At 31.9% G+C, this 20,412-nt stretch overlaps 2 protein-coding genes and 1 pseudogene across 2 annotated transcripts; all 3 read left to right on the forward strand.

Moving 5' to 3' along the window:
* Window positions 1-5,093: 5,093 nt before the first annotated feature.
* On the forward strand, window positions 5,094-6,854 carry LOC133288031 (transcription factor MYB14-like). The gene is made up of 3 exons (XM_061485722.1): window positions 5,094-5,226; window positions 5,384-5,513; window positions 6,284-6,854. Exons 1-3 carry the CDS (start codon window positions 5,094-5,096, stop codon window positions 6,852-6,854), a joined length of 834 nt encoding a protein of 277 aa, XP_061341706.1.
* A 5,574-nt stretch (window positions 6,855-12,428) lies between these two features.
* Window positions 12,429-17,445, forward strand: LOC133288026 (pre-mRNA-splicing factor SLU7-A). Its single transcript, XM_061485715.1, has 10 exons — window positions 12,429-12,585; window positions 13,013-13,176; window positions 13,271-13,383; window positions 14,162-14,569; window positions 14,691-14,826; window positions 14,930-15,229; window positions 15,452-15,668; window positions 15,824-15,927; window positions 16,963-17,031; window positions 17,116-17,445. The coding sequence occupies exons 1-10, from the start codon at window positions 12,570-12,572 to the stop codon at window positions 17,191-17,193; spliced, it is 1,605 nt and encodes a 534-aa protein (XP_061341699.1). The 5' UTR covers window positions 12,429-12,569; the 3' UTR covers window positions 17,194-17,445.
* A 1,441-nt stretch (window positions 17,446-18,886) lies between these two features.
* Window positions 18,887-20,211, forward strand: LOC133288025 (pre-mRNA-splicing factor SLU7-A-like; annotated as a pseudogene).
* Window positions 20,212-20,412: the final 201 nt, after the last annotated feature.

A 20,412-nucleotide genomic window follows, 5' to 3' on the forward strand; every position in this document is an offset into this window, starting at 1 on the left:
ACAATTAGCTCAAATTAGTTGGAATTGGAGGCTTATAAATTCAAGAGTAAATATCATTTTTGGTCCTCAGCAAATTTTACAATGCCCGCTTTAGTTCCTAGCAAATAAAAAGGCCCATTGTGGTTCCTAAGAAATTCAAAATAGACCTATTTTAGTCCTTTTAAGGACTAATATAGGTCTTTTTTGAATTTGTAAGGGACCACGATGGACCTTTTTATTTACTAGGGACTAAAACAGTCATCGTGAAATTTGCTGAGGACCAAAAAGGGTATTTACTCTAAATTCAAATGACAAACAATAAAAGATTGAGAGGAAGAAAAAATAACATAGACATTAAAAATTAATATATAGAGGAAGGATCCGCTTACAAACTTTTTTTATAAATTTTTGCAAATTACACTATGTACTTCCGGGAGAACATAATGTAACTGAGTATTTTCACGGGAGAACATAGTGTAATTTGTAAGAGTTTGTAAACAAAAATTTTGTAAATATAACTCTCCCCTAATATATAATATATATATATATATATATATATATGTATATTTATATATAATAGAAATAAAAAAGTGAAAATAAAGATAAATAAGAAAGAGAAAATACATAAAAGAAAAAAAATAAAGAAATGAATAAATAAGAGAAAAAAATTGAGACGAAAAAAGAAGAGAGAGGTAAAGGAAGAAATAGAGAAAATAGAAGGAAAATAAAAATAAAAATGAATCATATAGAACATAGAGAAAAAAATGGGTCTAACCCACCGAATACTAATGAATTTCCTTCAATTTGTTCTAAGACACACCATCCGATTATCTGTATTTCACTTTAATAGGTCTTGCTTTATTATTTTTCCTTAAGTAAGTTTCGACCAATCTCTTTTTTTCTTAATGTCAAGCCGTTGACAATGTTCATCCTTATTACAAGAGCACCAAAGGATTTATCATGTGCACAAATCACTTCAATTTATGTTCTTGCATCTTTTTAATCATCGATATTGATTTGGATAAAATGCAATAGGTCCATAAAGGGTGAAAGCCCAGAATATATAGGCCCAGAAGTATACAGACCCAGAAGAATGCGCAATGTCTCCATCGCGCATAAAAACCTGAAGGCGCGATGGCTTCATTGCGCCTAATCGTCTCATGTTTCTTAAAACCTAAGGAAGGATCCTATAAACTAGAAGGATCTTATAATAAACTAAGAACCACAACGCTATAAACCAATACACGTAAGACAGCTCCAGCTTGCTACGACTCTAAGAAGGCAACCCAATATATAGATGTATAGACAGAAAAGCACCAATTGAGACAGATGAGTCTGCAGCTCACAACGACCAATCAGAAGACATATCGCCTACCAAAGGTGGCATAAGACTTGCTATATAAACAAAGGGTACACACCCAGATATGATAATCTAATTCGGTAAGAACATAACATAAGCCTAACTCTGATACTGACTTAAGCATCGGAATGTCACTGCAGGTATGGGTGTAAATGGGCTAGGTTGGCCTGGCCTAGCCTACAGCCCGACCTACATTGAGCTTGGCCTAGCCCAGCCTACGTTGAAAAAAGTAGAGTAAACTTAGGCTTATAAGAAAGCCTTTTTAACAAATAGGCCGTAGACTAATTTTGTCAAGCCTGGCCTAAAACTTTGTACGCTGGCCTATTTAATTTTTAAAAATAAAATAAAATAATATTTATTTTAGGTGGCAATTAGTACCAACCCTTGTCTTGATGGTGGTTTAAAGATATTTCAATGAATGATATTCTCTTGTAGACTTTATTTCAGCTTTGGTTGACCTAGTAATTGTATTTTTTTATTTTTCCCATTTCTTTGACTCTATTCCTCTCTGATATACATTATAGAGCTGGGGTATTATGTTGACTCTTTCTTATTTGTCATTTTTTATTTCTTATGAGAAGTACTAGTGCTTGCATAAATGAAACTTTGCTCAGTATACTTTTTTAGTTATTTTTTTTACTATTGTAAAATTTTTAATGCTTACTAGTGAAATTTATATCTCGTGTAAAAAAATGCAGTAATTTATGAACACGTTAATGACTTGTAATGTCAAGTGAATATTTTAAAAATTGTTAAAAATATTTTTAAAAATATATCACGAGAGAGGCCTACAAGGCCTGTAGGCCATATCAGACTCTCTAATTTTTAAAAATAGGCCAAGCTTGGCCTACAAATAAAGCCTTTAGTAAGCCAGTAGGCCAGATAGGCTGAATACTTCTTTACGTAGGCTTAGGCCAAGAAGGCCAAAGCCCAGCCCATTTACACTCCTAATTGCATGTACCCCCAGCCAGTGCCATCACGCCAAAGGAGCTCAACCTTCAATTAATCTCAAAAGCATACATCATCAGCCCACAAAGCATAGTACCAAACTCAAAGCATTCACTCTTCAACCGTGTGTGATTGGCCCAGTCCATATTTGCCCACCCATATTGTACTGGACCGATCAAATATGATTCTAATCTTTTGTTGAATATCTTTATTTCTTATTTATTGAGAGAAGAAAATTAGTGGTGTATATGACTATTTCTATAATACTCACGTTGTATATAAGGAAATGTTATATATATTTACAATTTTTTTCGCTTACAAACTTTTACAATCAAATCTTAACCGTTGATTTTCGTTAATCAGACGATTATAATTTATTGGGTCACACTTATTAATTGATTATTAATTTTTAATAAATTATAACCGTCAGGTTGACTGAAATCAACGGTTAATATTTGGTTGTAGGAATTTGTAAACAACAAAAAGTTGTAAATATAACATTTCCCTTGTATATATGATTTTTATTTTTTTGGTATTATATATATATATATATATATATATATATATATATATATATGTATGTATATGGAAAAATGTGTATCATTATAAAGGATGTAAAATTATGTCATTTTAAGAGAGAGAAAGAGATAGATAAAGGAGGAGAGAGAGTTGACAAAAAAAGTAAAAGTGTGGATCCCACCTCTTTATGAGAGTGAAATGACATAAGTTACGTCATTTAAAAGGATAAATATTTTTTTCATATATATATATATGTGAATTTTTTTTTACATCACTTGAATATTTTGTTTTTAATTTTATATTGTCGTTATATAGATAGGTTTAGGGAAAATGGAGGAGATAATAAATATGTAAAGTTGTTATGGATCATTAGTGAAATATTACATACAACTGCCAATATATTTGTGCAAAGTAAGACAAGACTAAATATGAAGTTTTCAGCCATGGAATAATTTTTTTATATTATTTTTCTCAGAGAAATCTCTCACGTGCAAAAAAAAGTGTAATATGAGTTTTTTTCCCTCTTCTCTATTTAATGAGATCCACGTTATATTTTGTGTGTCCATGCAATGATTTCTCTCTCATATAACATGAGAAAGATATATATATATATATATATATATATATATATATATATATATATATATATATATATAGGCAGGATTTTTTGACACCGGTGTCAAATTTGAAGTTTGACACCTCAGTTGAGAGTCGTTAGATCAAAAAAGATCAATGGTGTCACATACTTACAAATCAGAGTCGTTGATCTTTTTTGATCTAACGGCTCTCAGATGAGGTGTCAAACTTTAAATTTGACACCGGTGTCAAAGGATCCTGCCTCTATATATATATATATATATATATATATATATATATATATATATATATGTGGAAGAGTTATATTTACAAATTTTTTGTTTACAAACTACGTTAAGTATGACCGGGTCATACTTCAATCAAGAGTGTATGATCGGTCATACTTAGTGTAACTTGTAAAACAAATTTGTAACTGAATCCTTCTATTCCCCACATATATATATATATATATATATATATATATATATATATAGGTAAAATTATTTCTGCAGCCGCTTTACGTACAACAACGACAGGTGTATGGTTATGATTCCCTACATCTAATGCTTTAATCTTTTGTATAGTTTTGGTTCCCCGCATTTAATGTTTTCATATATATATATATATGAGGAGGGTTATATTTACAAACTCTTACAAATTACACTATGTTCTTCCGGGAGAACACTAAGTTACATTATGTTCTCCCGGGAGTACACAATGTAATTTGCAAAAATTTATAAAAAAAAATTATAAACGGATCATTACCATATATATATGTGTGTGTGTGTGTGTGAAAACCATTTTTGCAGTCACTTTATAAGGTCGTCTACAACTACCTTTTTTTACTAAGTACGACCGGTCGTACATTAAAATTGCATTTTCTCTCTCCGTCACGTCAGCCGACAATATCTTAGGAAAAAGAAAAAAATAACAGTTTTATTGTTATAACTAAGTACGACCGATCGTACTTAGTAAAAAAAGGTAGTTGTAGACAACCTTATCTAAGGTGGCTGTAGAAATATTTTTTCATATATATATATAGGGTTTTACTTCTCTCATGTTGTATGAGAGAAGTTATCTCATGTTGTGAGATAAATTAAGTGGGGCCCACTAATTTAAAAAAAAAAAAAGTGAGGCAGTCTTTTTATGTGAGTGTAAAATGAGAGAAGAGTCTTATGTAACATAAGAATATAATTTCCCATATATATATTATTCTTCATTTGAATAAGTTTCGTTCAGCTACGTTGCCAATTTGCCTTGGAATGCTTGGGACAAAATGACAGTCAGACAAAGTCGGAGTACAGTTTGAAGTGATCAGACAAGAAGATTCAACGTTAATGCACTTTAGATGTCATGCTGTACAAAGCCACACAAATTAGGCCAATCCCACGTTTTATTTGACTATACAACACTTGGGTACTGAAAGAGACCCATAAATAATATTTACGCAAGTCGACGAAGACAACGACAACTTAGAAAAATAGCAATGATGCGCCAAGTTATATTAATATAATCTAGTGTTTGGTTTGGACTGTTATGTATCCCGTACGTGCTTATATATTAAAGCACCAATTGCTCGTGTGAGATTTCAAGTTTCAACTTTCCACTTTCAAGTTGGTATATAAACAGGAGAGAGCCTGCAGTTAAGCGTTCAAATATCCAAAACAAAAGATATAGTTTGGCTTTTGAAACTGAAGGAGTAATCAGCAAAATGGGGAGAGCTCCGTGCTGTGCGAAAATGGGGTTGAAGAAAGGGCCATGGAGTTTAGAAGAAGATCAGATTCTCATCAATTACATCAACACATATGGCCATGCCAATTGGCGTGCTCTTCCTAAACATGCTGGTATATAACTTTAAAGAGTATAATTAACACAATTCTAATTCAATGGGCTGCACTAATTTGAAGAAAATAACATAGGAATTCAATTATGCAGCATCATATATAATTCTTTAATTAAACACAAGTTTTCTCATTTTTCTTCTTCTTCTTTGATAAACAGGGCTGTTAAGGTGTGGAAAGAGTTGCAGACTTCGGTGGACAAATTATCTGAGGCCGGACATCAAACGGGGCAACTTTACCAAAGAAGAAGAGGACTCAATAATCAATTTTCATGAAATGTTGGGAAACAGGTAAACTAACACATTTTTGCTCCTTCTTCATTTCACATTATTTCTAGTAATGTTAATTTAATCAAAGTTAACTTCAACTTGAAGAAAACCCTTTTATCGAAAAACGAAAAATAATAATAAAGGTTAAAAAGTTAAGCTCCACAAGCAAATCTGTGCACGTTTACTCTCAAATAGTGAAGTTAGGTTCCGGGAGTATCTTGATTTCTATATATTGGGTCAAGTTGAGAATGAAACTGATGGAGGAGATGCATGTGAGTTCGTAATTTTAAACTCTAGGAAGTACACAAATCCATAATAATTCAGAACTCTCTAGTATTTTATTACTTTTTCTTAAACTATAAAATTTATATTAAATATTATTAATTAAAGAATAAAAGTTACAAATTAAGTAATAAAAATTAAAAATTTATAATTATAACAAATCTCAAAATTCTTTCTCACTGCCTCTCTTTCTGATAATTAATGGTTTGGGTCATGAGCACTTTGAAATTTTTTCTTGCATTTTAAGGGAAGCAAAATCATAACCAGATGGATATGTCGGTCCCCAAAGATTCGTTCTTTTGCTCCAACATTTTCACGTGCTATATATATATATATATATATATATATATATATATATATATATATATATATATAATTTATATTAAACACATCAATCATCCCATAACATTATTTAGTGTTGTGACTTAGGGGGAGCCAGGTCACAACACTAATTAATTAATGAAGATTCCAAAATCTTGTGCATTATTAATCTTTTAATAATCGTGCAGATGGTCAGCTATTGCAGCCAGGTTACCAGGACGAACAGATAACGAGATTAAAAATGTGTGGCATACCCACTTGAAGAAGAGGCTGCCACAAAACCAACAGTGCAATGTTTCAAAACAAGATAAAGAAGAAATAATGAAGTTGGATTTGGACGCCACCAAATCCAACCAAGACGCCAAACAAGAACAAGACCCGGTGAATTCTCCTCAATGTTCTAGTGACGTGTCCTCATTCACCACTAGTGACAACAACGAGAATAATTGTAGCATTACTACCAGTAATACTACTAATGATCATGACATGTCTATTGATATTAATAATGTTGATTCGCCGGAGAATGATCTTGCATTGGATGATGATTTCTGGTCGGAAGTGTTGTCAAGTGATAATTCCGATGACACAAGCGGTTTTCCGGCCATTGGTGATGACTATCAGATTCAAATTCCATTCTCTCCAACAGTGACCGAAGAAGGGGTCCTTAGTGCTAGTTCGTTAAGTATGTGCGATAACATGGACTTTTGGTACGATGTTTACACAAGAGCTGAGGAATTAACAGGGTTACTGGAATTGTAATGTACTGATGTCAGTTATGGTTATTAGTGTCAAATTATACACTCTCCATTCATTCAATGGAAAACAAAAATCATGTATTTTTTCTATTGTTAGGACTTTAATTAATTGGATGAGTCATCCCCGTTGCAAAGGTGAGAAATTAGACAAACTGTGTGCATTGATGATTGTAATTGGTGAGTTGATGACAATTAAGGGAATAATCAATGGAAAATCTTGAAAAGTACGAGTGAAATTACACACGTAAAGTATCACAATTTTTTTTTCTTTTTAGAGTAAATACTCTTTTTTGTCCTTATCAAATTTCACGATGTCCGCTTTAGTTCCTAGCAAATAAAAAGGCTATTTGTGGTCCTTAAGAAATTCAAAATGGACTCATTCAGTTGAAATCGTGGTCCTTCACAAATTTAAAAAAGACTCACATAATGAGTCCCTTTGAATTTCTTAGGGACCACGAATAACTTTTTTATTTGCTATGAACTAAAACGGACATCGTACAATTAGCTGAGGACCGAAAAAAATTATTTACTCTTCTTTTTATTACTTTTGCAGCTACAAAATAATTTTTTCCCCTTTACTTTATACTTATCTCTTTTTTAATTATTTAAACATAATTCATAATACTTTTCACCAAAAATCATTTAAAAAAAATATGGTTGTGATTAGCCAATAGCATTCCTCCCAATGAAAAACTCTGCTTTTGTTTTTTTTAGATCTGATTGTGAAATTCGATCGCACATCAAATCAAATTAAGCTTAATAAAATCAGCGATTGCGCAAGGAATGCATGGCACTCGTGCTAGCTATTAATTAATGCGATTTTTTTTTTCTTTCTTTCATGTTTCTTCTTTTTCTTTATTACAACATCAAGTATAACTACTTTAAGCCGTGCCATGAGTTCAAGGTAAATTTTATGTATATAATATAAGAAAAGTGTGTGTCATTTTAAAAGATGTAAAATTATATCATTTTAAATTGTGTCATTTCAAAGGACAAATATTTTTCTCATATAATATATGATATAATATTTTACCCATTTTTTTTCATGCCTATTTTATCCACTCGTCCTAAACACAATTAGATTAGTATCTATAACAAGTCAATCTTCAAAAATTTCATCGCAATAAAATCAAAAATATTTATACCAAACTTATAAAAATAAAAAAGGACAGGAGAAGTAAAAAAATGCAAGGTCGTTTATCTGTTTGGCTAGTCAAACATGGACTAGTTCATAGATCTTTAATATCCTATCCTATGCAGTATATATAAAAAATTACCTTGTCTTTGCTGGTATCTATGACCGCGATTTTAGGCATATAATATACAAAAAAATAAGTTTGTTTAAGTGGTGGCATGCATGTGATGAAGACGTTAGACATAATAAAAAAATTACCTAAGCTGTGACCCATAATTACAACTTTAAGTATATAATATGAAAAAGAAAATTGTTTCCAGTTGTGTGTGAGAAAATAACTGCGTATAATTTTTTTTTAATACTACAATAAAGCTGCGATTTGCGATTCCGTTACTACCGTATCGCGCCTTTGTGGAATCCAAGAATTTTATGCAGTTTACTCCTTTTTAAAAATTTAAATTTTTAAGTTATGTTTCAAAAAAAATAAATTAAATTAAATTTAAAGTCGTATAAAATTGTTAAAAAAATTAAATAAATCAAGTTGCGCCGGTTGAGTCAAAAAGCTTAAAATATATCATAGGATTCCAAAGATATAATACTAGTTAAATCATATATAAGGAAAAGAGTTACTTCAGTAGAAACAAAATTACAAAGAGGAACCACAGATAAGATAGGAGAGAAAAAATAGAGGTAGGATCAATTCTTTTTTATGTGTGTTAGAAATTTATTTTTCTTATACAACATAAGAGAAATATAATTCTCTCTCTATATATATATAAAGTTATTTTCTCATGTAATAGGAGATATTTTTTGTATGTCATGAGACATCGAAATCTGTGATATCTTTTTTTTTTTAACAAATGGTAGGTCATACCACTTGTTGTATCTTTGTCATAAGAGATGTTACCTCATGTGACATGAAAAAAAGATAAGCTTATATATATATATATATGGGAGTGGATCCTCTCATGTGGAAAAGTGGTCATGTGGTCATGTTATTTGATCACAATCACTCATTTAAAAATTATATACTTTTCTCTCTCTTATCTCATCATCAATGAATGTTTGTGATCAAATAACATGACCACATGACCGCTTTTCCACATGAGATGATCTACTCTCTATATATATAGGGTTGTCATTTCTGCTGCTGTTGTATGTACAACAATTAAATTTGAAAAAACATAATCATACAAAGGTGAGTGAAAGAATTAAATGTGGTAGTGAAAGCATTAAATGTGGTGGGTGAAAACATTAAATGTGAAGAATCAATGGTCAAGATTAATTGTTGTACATATAGCAGCTGCAGAAATGATTTTAAAACACACATATATATATATATAGGAAAAATATTTCTGCAGTTAATGCAGATAAGTTATCTGCATTTATTCCCAAAACGACGTCGTTTTGGGATTGAAATATTAAAAAATTATAAATATAAAGACTATTATAACCCTGAAATAAATTAAAATTACAAAATACCATGATTTCTGTCCCAAAACGACGTCGTATTGGGCTTACTGCAGAAAAAACGAACCCTATATATATAGGTTCATTTTTTCTGCAATCAATAATAGATAATATTTACGTTGAGCCCACGACATCGATTTGGGGCAAAATTCAAGGAACTTTTGTAATTATAATTTATTTCAGGGTTATAATAGTCTTTCTCATTAAATTTTTTTAATCTTTCAAACCAAAACGACGTCGTTTTCGAACTGAATGAAAATAACTTGTCTACATTGACTGTAGAAACATTAAAACCTATATACATAAGGGAAAAAGTTATGTCCTTTTAGCAGTTATGACTATATACTACAGATAGTACTTAGTTATGATATTAAAGTTATACTTTTTCTCTCTCTCTCTTCGGAAGCTATTTGTTGATGTCGAAAGCAAAAAAAGTACAATTTTAATATCATATTATGTACTACGTATAATACATAGTTATAACTGCTAAAATGACACACACTAAACCATGTATATGGGATAAGTTATTCTACCTATATTTCTTTCATGTCTATCTACGACCTTATCTACCACTCTTCAACATCTTTATATCAGAATCTCAAGAGGAGAAAGAAAAGATAAAGTTAGGTGAGATTCTAATCTAACGGTGAAGAATAATAGGTAAAATAGACATGAAAAAAGTTGGTAGAATTTCATATCCTATATATATATATATATATATATATATATATATATATATATATATATGAGGTAGGACGCTTTGATACCAGTGTCAAAATTGAAATTTGACACTTCATGTGAGAGTCGTTAGATAAAAAATGATCTAACGACTCTCAAATGAGGCGTCAAACTTCAAATTTGACACCTCATCTGAGAGCCGTTAGATCATAAAAAATCAAATGGTGTCAGTATATATATATATATATATATATATATATATATATATATATATATATATATATACATATATATAACATAGTGCATTAAAGCACGAGCAGTGAAATCATATATTGTTGTATAATTAGAGTTTTGAAATTCAAGATATTGAGGTTAATAAAATATCCATGTATTAAGAAATATTTATTTATTAAAAAAATTCTGAAAATATTTATTTAGATAAATAAATAATTGATAAATTAAAAAAATCAAATATATTTGTTTTAAAAATATATTAAATAATAAGTATTTATATATTTTAAAAATATTAAATTTAATTTCATATCATATTTTTGTTTATCTTAGTAATATAGAGATTTATAATTAAATAATATTTCTGGTGATTTTAATTAAGCATAAAACTTATAGAAGTTATATTATCAAACAATTCATACATGGTTTGAATTTTAAAATAGTTTTTAAGCTGAAAGCATTATATAATCACTACCTAACTTTGAGTTTTTTTTCTAAACTCTTATTTTTAATTTTAACTTGAATGTAACTTTTAAATATAAAAAAACTATGCATTTACCAAAACAAAAAAAATCTTTGCAAAATGAAAAGACACATTAACTTAATGGTTTTAGTGTTTGTCATTTTAAATGACATAAGTTATGTCATTTTAGGAGAGAGATAGACACAAAAAAACGGAAATCATGGGAGAGAGAAAGTGAGTGGTTTTTTTTAATTTAAAATTCAAATTGTCTGTGTCTGTATCTCTCTTAAAATGACATAATTTTCTGTCATTTAGAATGACAAACAATTTTCCCTAACTTAATATTTGATATATTGAAATAAGATGTGATTGCGGATCCATTGTCAAATTTATTAATGAAAATTATTTTCAGGATTACGGATGTACTAATTATTTGGCATACTTTTTTATTAAATATGGATAAAAGTAACACATTTATACTATTCTTTCTTTTATTTTTATGTTTATTTTTTTAGGAAAGTTATACTTACAACTTTTTTTTTATAACCTCTTACAATTATATTTTAACACTGTTAATTTCTATCAATCATCGGTTATCATTTATTGTGAATTAATAATTAATTAATGAGTTTAATTTGCGAAAATCATAACCGTTGATTGACGGAAATCAACGGTGTTAAGATATGGTTATAAAAGATTGTAAAAAAAAGTTGTAAGTATAACCATCCTCTATTTTTTTTTTATTATTATTTTTTATGTTTTTGGTAAGGAAATACCTATTTGTATTATACCAAAAATACACTCGTGCTCTGGGCTCTCGATGGCCCTATATTGCTAAGAATAACATCATATGTTATTATAAAATTTTCATCATCAATTCGCTTATTTATTTTATACAGATTCCTTACAAGAAGGCTAAGTTTATTGAGGCAATGTTATTACTGTTATTGTGCATTAAACATTTTTTTAATGCCAACATTATACTTTATTCTTTTATTTCAAGCTTACGGACAAGTGCCGCATCAAAATCACGTTAAATTGCAAGAAGGCATTATTTTCAATGAGTTGACGATGGCTTGTCACGTTTATGTTCAATGGACATGTTGCGTCGGTTATCTGTCATCTTCAATCAACCATTTATCGACGATATACTTAGAATTTACTTTTGTTTACAATCTCTTATAATGATATATTAATCATTGATTTTTGTTAATCAATAGTTATCATTTATTACAAATTAATAATTAATTAATAAATTTAATTTATGAAAATAATAACAATTGATTGACGAAAATCAACGGTTAAGTATAATTGTAAGAGGTTGTAAACGAAAATATGTTATAAATATAATCTTCTTCCAATTTATTTATAATTAACAACATTTTAATTAAAAATAATATATGCATAAATACGTGAGTAATATTATTTCAAAACTTGTGGCCAGAAAGTAAAACAAAATATGGGCTTATGTCATTAATGTGGGCTTCTGGGAAAAGCCCAAAATGTTTCTGAGGTAAGTGTCTCAGTCAGTGGGCTTTAATTTGTCATTTATGTCATTATTTCAAAACAGAGAGAAACGCAGTCGTTTAGCGAGAAGAATAGAAGCATCCCCGCCACCGCCATTATCGTATCTTGCAATTTGCAAAGTATCAAAATCAGAATCACTGCCCCTCCGTCCTTCTTCTCTTCTCTTTGTTCGTTTCGTCTTTGATCTTCAGCTTAACTCTACGTTTCTTCACAACATGGCCACCGCTTCAGGTGTTCCTTTTTTTCTTCGTTAAATTTGGATAATTCTTTTTAGCGATTCTCGTTGTCTAGGGTTTCTGCTATCAATCCCGCTTTATTATTTTTGGAGCACCTGTCATTTTTTTTTCCTGCACAATTTGTTTCTCAAAGCTAATACTCAATTACTCATCATGTATTGTTATTAGTTAATACGAGATTGTAATCCTGGAAGGGTTGGAGAACATGAAGATTCTAAAATTTTATTTATTTATTTTTCGATTAGATTTATGCCAATTCGTTTAAGCTGTTTGCATCATTGTTTAATGGGTTGCTTGTTGCTTGTCTCTTTTTTTAATTGTAATTTTAAAGTGATTATGTACCTCCATGTTTCCCTTATACCTTGATTAGTCGTTGCCCCTGTATGTTTATTTTCTTAAAACTTTTATGATGTGGATTACAGTGGCATTTAAGTCGAGGGAGGATCATCGTAAACAGATTGAGTTGGAGGAAGCACGTAAAGCAGGGCTTGCGCCAGCTGAGCTTGATGAAGATGGAAAGGAAATCAATCCCCACATTCCCCAATATATGTCATCTGCACCTTGGTATCTTAATGCTGAGAGACCTGTAAGTCTTCCCCTCCACTCCCCACAAAATAAAATTTTGATGTTTTGACTTATAAAAACCAACATGTTTCTTCTGCTTCTTTTTTTCTTTGTAGAGTTTGAAACATCAAAGGAAATGGAAATCTGATCCCAATTACACCAAATCATGGTACGATAGAGGTGCTAAAATCTTTCAGGCAGAGAAGTATCGGAAAGGTGCATGTGAGAAGTAAGTGTTCTCTCTCCCTATTCCTCTAGTGTGTACATGTTCTATCTGCAGTTCTTATGAATGCTCCTTTTCTATCAACTTAAATAAATTTTAATATTTGGTTTCATAATTCTCAAGTCGTCCTTTAATTGTTATTTTTTCCATGCGTTGGTGTCTCGTCCCCGTGGTTGTCAAACACTTGAGTTAACTCTTATGAGTTTATGGTTTTATTTAGGACCCAAATGTGTTAAATTGCATGTAAACTCTATGTCAACCTAGGTATGAGTTTAAGTAAACTCTCCAGGAACCGGTTAACTCAATTCTACTAGTGAGTTTATGAGCCCGAATTTATACATGGTTTTGGCCTCAAGACGCACCTCTTGAGTGATTTTGTTGGGTACTTGAGTTGAATTGCATTTGCTGTGCAATATCTTTTAGGTTTATGAAGTTAAATTTGTATTTTAATTATTATTTTTGTTCTGTTTTGTTAAATTACAAAATAATGTAAGAGCGGGACTAAGTATAGCATAGCAGTTGGGTCAAGTATTTAGTTATGCTTTTTATTTTAATACTTTCTTTTGCCTTGTTAGCATTGAGATGAGAAAATTACTTATGAATATTTTATTTAATTATATTTGGTTACTAAGATATGTTTTTTTACGATTCGAGTTTGCTGTGGTTCCATGAGTTTACCTAAACTTTCATGTTTGACAACCTTGCTTGTCTCCTCATATATTTATATTGCCATTTTCTCTTACAAGATTAAGTAAGTACTTTAATATTCATTTTCTTGTTATAGCTGTGGAGCTATGACGCATGATGCTAGGTCATGCATGGAAAGACCTCGGAAAATGGGAGCAAAGTGGACAAACAAGTACATTGCCCCTGATGAGAAGATAGAAGCCTTTGAGCTTGACTATGATGGCAAACGGGACAGATGGAATGGGTATGATGCATCAACTTATGCTCGTGTCATTGAGAGGTATGAAGCTAGAGATGAAGCTCGAAAGAAGTACTTGAAGGAACAACAGCTGAAGAAATTGGAAAAGAGCAACCAAAATGGTGAGGATGCCTCGAGTGATGAGGATGAAAATGAAGATGATCTTAGGGTAGATGAGGCAAAGGTTGATGAGAGCAAACAAATGGACTTTGCAAAGGTTGAGAAGCGTGTGCGTACAACAGGTGGTGGGAGTACTGGAACTGTGAGGTAGTTTTTATGTTGCCTTCATTTTAATAATGCTAGGCTAAGTTAATTGGTCCAATATTTAATATTATCACTTTCATTATTTATCTTAGAGGATTTATGGCTGAAATATCTTTTCCTTCAGGAACCTACGTATTCGAGAGGATACTGCAAAATATCTTCTTAATCTTGATGTCGACTCTTCCCACTATGATCCCAAGACCAGGTCCATGCGTGAAGATCCTCTTCCAGATGCAGATCCAAATGAAAAGTTTTATTTGGTAAGTTGCCTCAGATAAAAATTTATAGGGCAGTCTATGATTTGTTTTACTGTTATATTTATGTTAATGTTGTTTTTGAATTAAATCTGTTTTTGTTATGTAGGGTGATAACCAATATAGAAATAGTGGTCAAGCTTTGGAGTTCAAGGAATTAAACATCCATGCATGGGAAGCATTTGACAAGGGGCAAGATGTTCACATGCAAGCAGCTCCATCCCAAGCTGAATTGCTATATAAGAATTTCAAGGTTATGAAGGAGAAATTGAAGTCTCAAACGAAGGAAACCATTGTGGAGAAGTATGGCAGTGCTGCCGATGAGGACAAACTTCCGAGAGAACTTCTGCTGGGTCAGAGTGAGAGGCAAGTTGAGTATGATCGAGCTGGTAGAATTATTAAGGGACAGGTAAAATATGCATTTTTTTTAAGCCCAGCATTTGCAATTTGCGTATAAATCTTACATGAAGTGCTTCTTGGTAATGTAGCTGGATATTTTTTTTACTTGTTCTGTTAACACTTCAGGGTTTCATTATTAATTTTTGTTTGAACTTTAAGGATTGTGCTTTATGGCTATTGCTCTTTGTTAAGATGATAGATTTAGTTGTTATCTATCTGATGCTTCAATCAGGAAGCAGCACTTCCCAGGAGCAAGTATGAAGAAGATGTTTACATTAACAACCACACTACTGTTTGGGGCTCATGGTGGAAGGATCATCAATGGGGCTATAAGTGCTGCAAGCAGACAATACGCAATAGCTATTGCACTGGCGCTGCTGGCATTGAGGCTGCTGAGGCTGCAAGTGATCTTATGAAAGCTAATATTGCTCGGAAGGAGGCTGTCGTAGGTTCGTACACAGACATACAGCACACCTCTGCTGTGCCTTTACCTCCCTCCCTTTCCTTTTTTTGTTATTACTTTCTTTTTCCATGGCTGATGATTTTGTTTCATTGTATGTAGTATCTCTTTATTAATCTTAAATCTTTTTATGAATCTATACAGAGGATCCTACACCGGTGGAGGAGAAAAGGCTCGCAACATGGGGAACAGATGTCCCGGATGACCTAGTTCTAGATGAAAAATTGCTTGCTGACGCACTCAAAAAGGTATAATATATAAATATATCATTTATCTTATGTGTGTGTATGTATGTATATATATGTGTGTGTGGCAGGATAGTCCGACACCAGTGTAAGAATAAGTGTTACACCAAATTTTGGTCATTAATTTACTTGCATCTAAGGTATAATATATAAATATATCATTTATCTTATGTGTGCGTATGTATGTATATATATGTGTGTGTGTGGCAGGATATTCTTACACCGGTTTAAGAATAAGTGTTAAACCAAATTTTGGTCATTAATTTACTTGCATCTAACGGTTTAAATATGTAATAAATCAGAACCGTTAGATATAAATAGGATCAATATTGAGTGTAACTTCTAAAAAAAAAAAAACAAAAAAAAACCCCTCTCTGTAAAACCCGACTAGCGAGTGTGGGGTGGAGGCAATCCTTGTACGCAGCTTTACCCTTGCATAATTACAAAGAGGTTGTTTCCTGGATTCGAACCCATGACCTTTCAGTTATGAAAGATTATCTTTACCACTGCTCTGGTTTGCCCCCTTTTGAGAGAGTAACTTATACGGATGTAAAATGATTTTGACCCATATATATATATATGTGTGTGTGTATGTATATAAATATATATTGTGTAAATTATATTTTTTATTTTAATTGTTGATTCCATTTATATCTAACGACTTCCGTGACTTATAAATTAGTCTCTTTGGATGCATGTAGATTAATGATTAAGATTGCGTGTAAAACTTGTTATTTTTATACCGGTGTAAGTTGTATATATATATATACTCACCTAAACATGCCTTTGATAGTGTCATTTTTTGTGTATCTTGCTCTACCACCTGGGAATCAGTTTTTGTTTTGTGTGACCTTTGTTTCAAAGTAAATATTGCATGTGATTTCTAGAAATAAAGATGGCATGGTTCAGCTCTAGACTATGGGGTGTTCATTTTATAGTGTGAAAGTATTTTTTTCTGGTGCATTTAATTTTTTTTAGGTGAATTGTGCAGACATGTATGTGTTTTTGTGCTGATTGTTGAGTTTTTGCTTTTAACAGGAGGATCAAAGAAAGAGAGAAGAGAAAGATGAGAGGAAGCGTAAATATAATGTTAGATGGAATGATGAGGTATTATATTTCATGTCACGAGTTAAGAATTTTATCTGTATGCATGCCTCGCGTGCAGATTTTTTAATCATCATAATGCTGCAGGTTAGGGCAGAGGATATGGAGGCATACAGGATGAAGAAAGTACATCCCGATGATCCAATGAAGAATTTCTTGCACTAAACTTGGAGGGAAAAAAAAAGGCCTGCTTCTCTTTCATTACAAGTCCACAAGAGCCTTTATGTTGTTTTCTTATTGTTCAGAATGGATTATCTGTTTGGCATCCTTGTTCCGTTGGCCTGTAGTGAGAGAAAGAGAAGCAGGAGTGGAACTGTTTGTACATATGACCCTAATGTAAACTGTGTTATGTAGCTTTTAGAACACTATTCCGTTTTAATGATTCTTTATTTTGATCCAGCTCTTCATGGATTAACTTCCAGCTTTTTATATATTATATATATATATATATATATATATATATATATATATATATCACCGTTTTATACATTCTGGATGGAGATTCTTCACATTTAATGCTTTCATCTTTTGTATGGTTATAATTCTCCGCATTTAATGTTTTCAAGTATATATATAGCAAGTATTTGATTGCTGCACGTGTAGATGATTGCTGCACGTGTAGCAGCTGTAGAAATGTAAATATATATATATATATATATATATATATATATATATATATATATGAGCCCTCACCTTCTTACATTCTGGGAGAGACGTTAGGGCTACGAATGCTAATGTACCCAGTATTAGTTCATCGGTCTAAAGTGAGGCTCATAAGTCTTACAATCACAAAATGGATATAATATGTGGCATCTTTAGCAACACCATCTTTTGGAACGTGTTCTTTTAATGCCAGGGGCTAAAGGAGGTCTGGCTGACAAAAAGGTTATGTTGTAGACCGTGGAAATGCTTTGGCTTTTTTGTTTTCATCTCTTGCATTTCGTTCCTGATATCAAACTATCTAATATCGATTGAAAAATAATGAACGAGATTGACATATTTGAGAGAATATCCATACAGGCTGGTCGTTAACTATCTAGTAGATCTATACTTAGGCAGTTATTCTTTTTAGGGTCCGTCGCTTCTCATGTGACTGCTGATGAGAAAAATTGCAGCAAATTTTTAACACTAGGATACACGTGCGGATCCTAGGATACACGTGTGGATTCTATCAAAAAAAAAAAAAAAAAAAAAACCAAGATTCGGACGCGTATCCTGTGTTGCTGCAAGTTTTCCCTTCTGCAGTCACAAAAGAAGTACTTTCCCCTTCTTTTTATCAATGTATGAAAATCAAATTGTTTTTGGGGACTACAGAGAGCGATTCTAGAACGTGAACTACAAATTTTTGGTAAGATGGAGATATTCGTTAAATTTTTAATTGTGTAAAAGATAAATTTGGATGAAAAAAAATGTAGGGGTTTTAAACTTTTCCCTAATATATATATTCGTTTATGGATTTTAGCTTTATCCATTGTTAGATTGCCACTAGCGGTTTTCACGATCTGAATTGAATTGGTTTTGAAAGTAAAAATTATTTGATTCAATTTCTTCGGTTTGATCATGTAATCATCCATTTGCTTTAGAACTTTTTTCAAATCCGATTCAATCCAATTTTTTGGTGTGGATTGGATCGGTTTTCGATTTTTTGAAAATTCTAAAAAAAAATTTTGGTAATCTTAAAATTTGTTTCATAATTATTGTGCAAATAACATCTTTTATTTATGTTGGATATGTAAAAAAAAATTGAAGGGATGACGCATGATGTTATGGTAATGTAAAAAAATTTGTCCATGCTTATTCTTATAGTGTAATTTTCTCTAACAAGTTTAAGTAAGTACTATAACATCAATTTTCCTGTTACAGCTGTGGAGCTATGACGCATGATGCTAAATCATGCATGGAAAGACCTCGGAAAGTGGGAGCAAAAAGGACAAACAAGCACATTGCCCATGATGAAAAGATAGAAGCCTTTGAGCTTGACTATGATGGTAAGCGGGACAGATGGAATGGGTACACGATGCATCAACTTGTGCTCGAGTCATTGAGAGGTATGAAGCTAGAGAAGAAGCTCGAAAGAAGTACTTGAAGGAACAACAACTGAAGAAATTGGAAAAGAGCAACCATAATGGTGAGGATGCTGCAAGCGATGAGGATGAAGAGCAAGACGACTAAGGGTAGATGAGGCAAAGGTTGATGAGAACAAACAAATGGACTTTGCAAAGGTTAAGAAGCGTGTGCGTACAACAGGTGGTGGGAGTACTGGAACTGAGGTATTTTTTTTGTTGTTGCCATCATTTTAATAATGCTAGACTTGGTTAAGTGGTCCAATGCTTAAGATTATCACTTTCATTATTTATCTTAGATGATTTAGTGCTGAACTGTGAGGTATTCGATAGGATACTGCAAAATATCTTCTTAATCTTGATGTCAACTCTGCACACTATGATCCCAAGTCCAGGGCCATGCGTGAAGATCCTCTTCCAGATGCAGATTCAATTGAAAAGTTTTATGGGGTAACTTGCGGCAAAAATTAAAATTTATAGGAAAAACTACGATTTGTTTTTACCGTTACATGTATGTTATTCATTTTTGTTCTTTGGGTTAAATCTGTTTTTGTTATGTAGGGTGATAACCAATATAGAAATAGTGGTCAAGCTTTGGAATTTAAGGAATTAAACATCCATGCTTGGGAAGCATTTGACAAGGGGCAAGATGTTCACATGCAAGCAGAAGCTGAATTGCTCTATAAGAATTTAAGAATTCTTAAATCTGCAACTTGCATGTTAATCTTACATAAAGTGCTTCTTGGTAGTGTAGCTGGAAATTTTTCCTTGACCTGTTAACACTTCAGGGTTTCATCATTAGTTTTTGTTTGAACTTTAAGGACTTTGCTTTATGGCTATTGCTCTTTTTTAAGATGTTAGATTTAGTTGTTATCTATCTGATGCCTCAAACAGGAAGCAGCACTTCCCAGGAGCAAGTATGAAGAAGATGTTTACATTAACAACCACAATACTGTTTGGGACTCATGGTGGAAGGATCAGCAATGGGGCTTTAAGTGCTGCAAGCAGACAATACGGAATAGCTATTGCACTTGTTCCTTTGCCCTGTAGTGAGAAAGAGGAGCGGGAGATGAACTGCTTGTACAGATGGCCAGTTACTGATGTTAACTGTATTATGTAGCATTTAGAACACTATGCCGATTTAATGATTCAATACAATTCATTGATTTTTTATTTTATTTTTGGTTCAGTTCTTTATGGATCAACTTTCACCTTCATATATATATCCGCCTTTGCCCTCTTACATTCTGCGAGAGACGTTGGGGCTACTAATGCTAATGTACCCAGTATTAGTTCATCGATCTCAAGTGAGGCTCATAAG

This window comes from Gastrolobium bilobum, unplaced genomic scaffold (assembly GCF_033153095.1).
Source record: "Gastrolobium bilobum isolate Gb01-03AN ecotype WA unplaced genomic scaffold, APGP_CSIRO_Gbil_v1 utg40294, whole genome shotgun sequence".
Taxonomy (NCBI): domain Eukaryota; kingdom Viridiplantae; phylum Streptophyta; class Magnoliopsida; order Fabales; family Fabaceae; genus Gastrolobium; species Gastrolobium bilobum.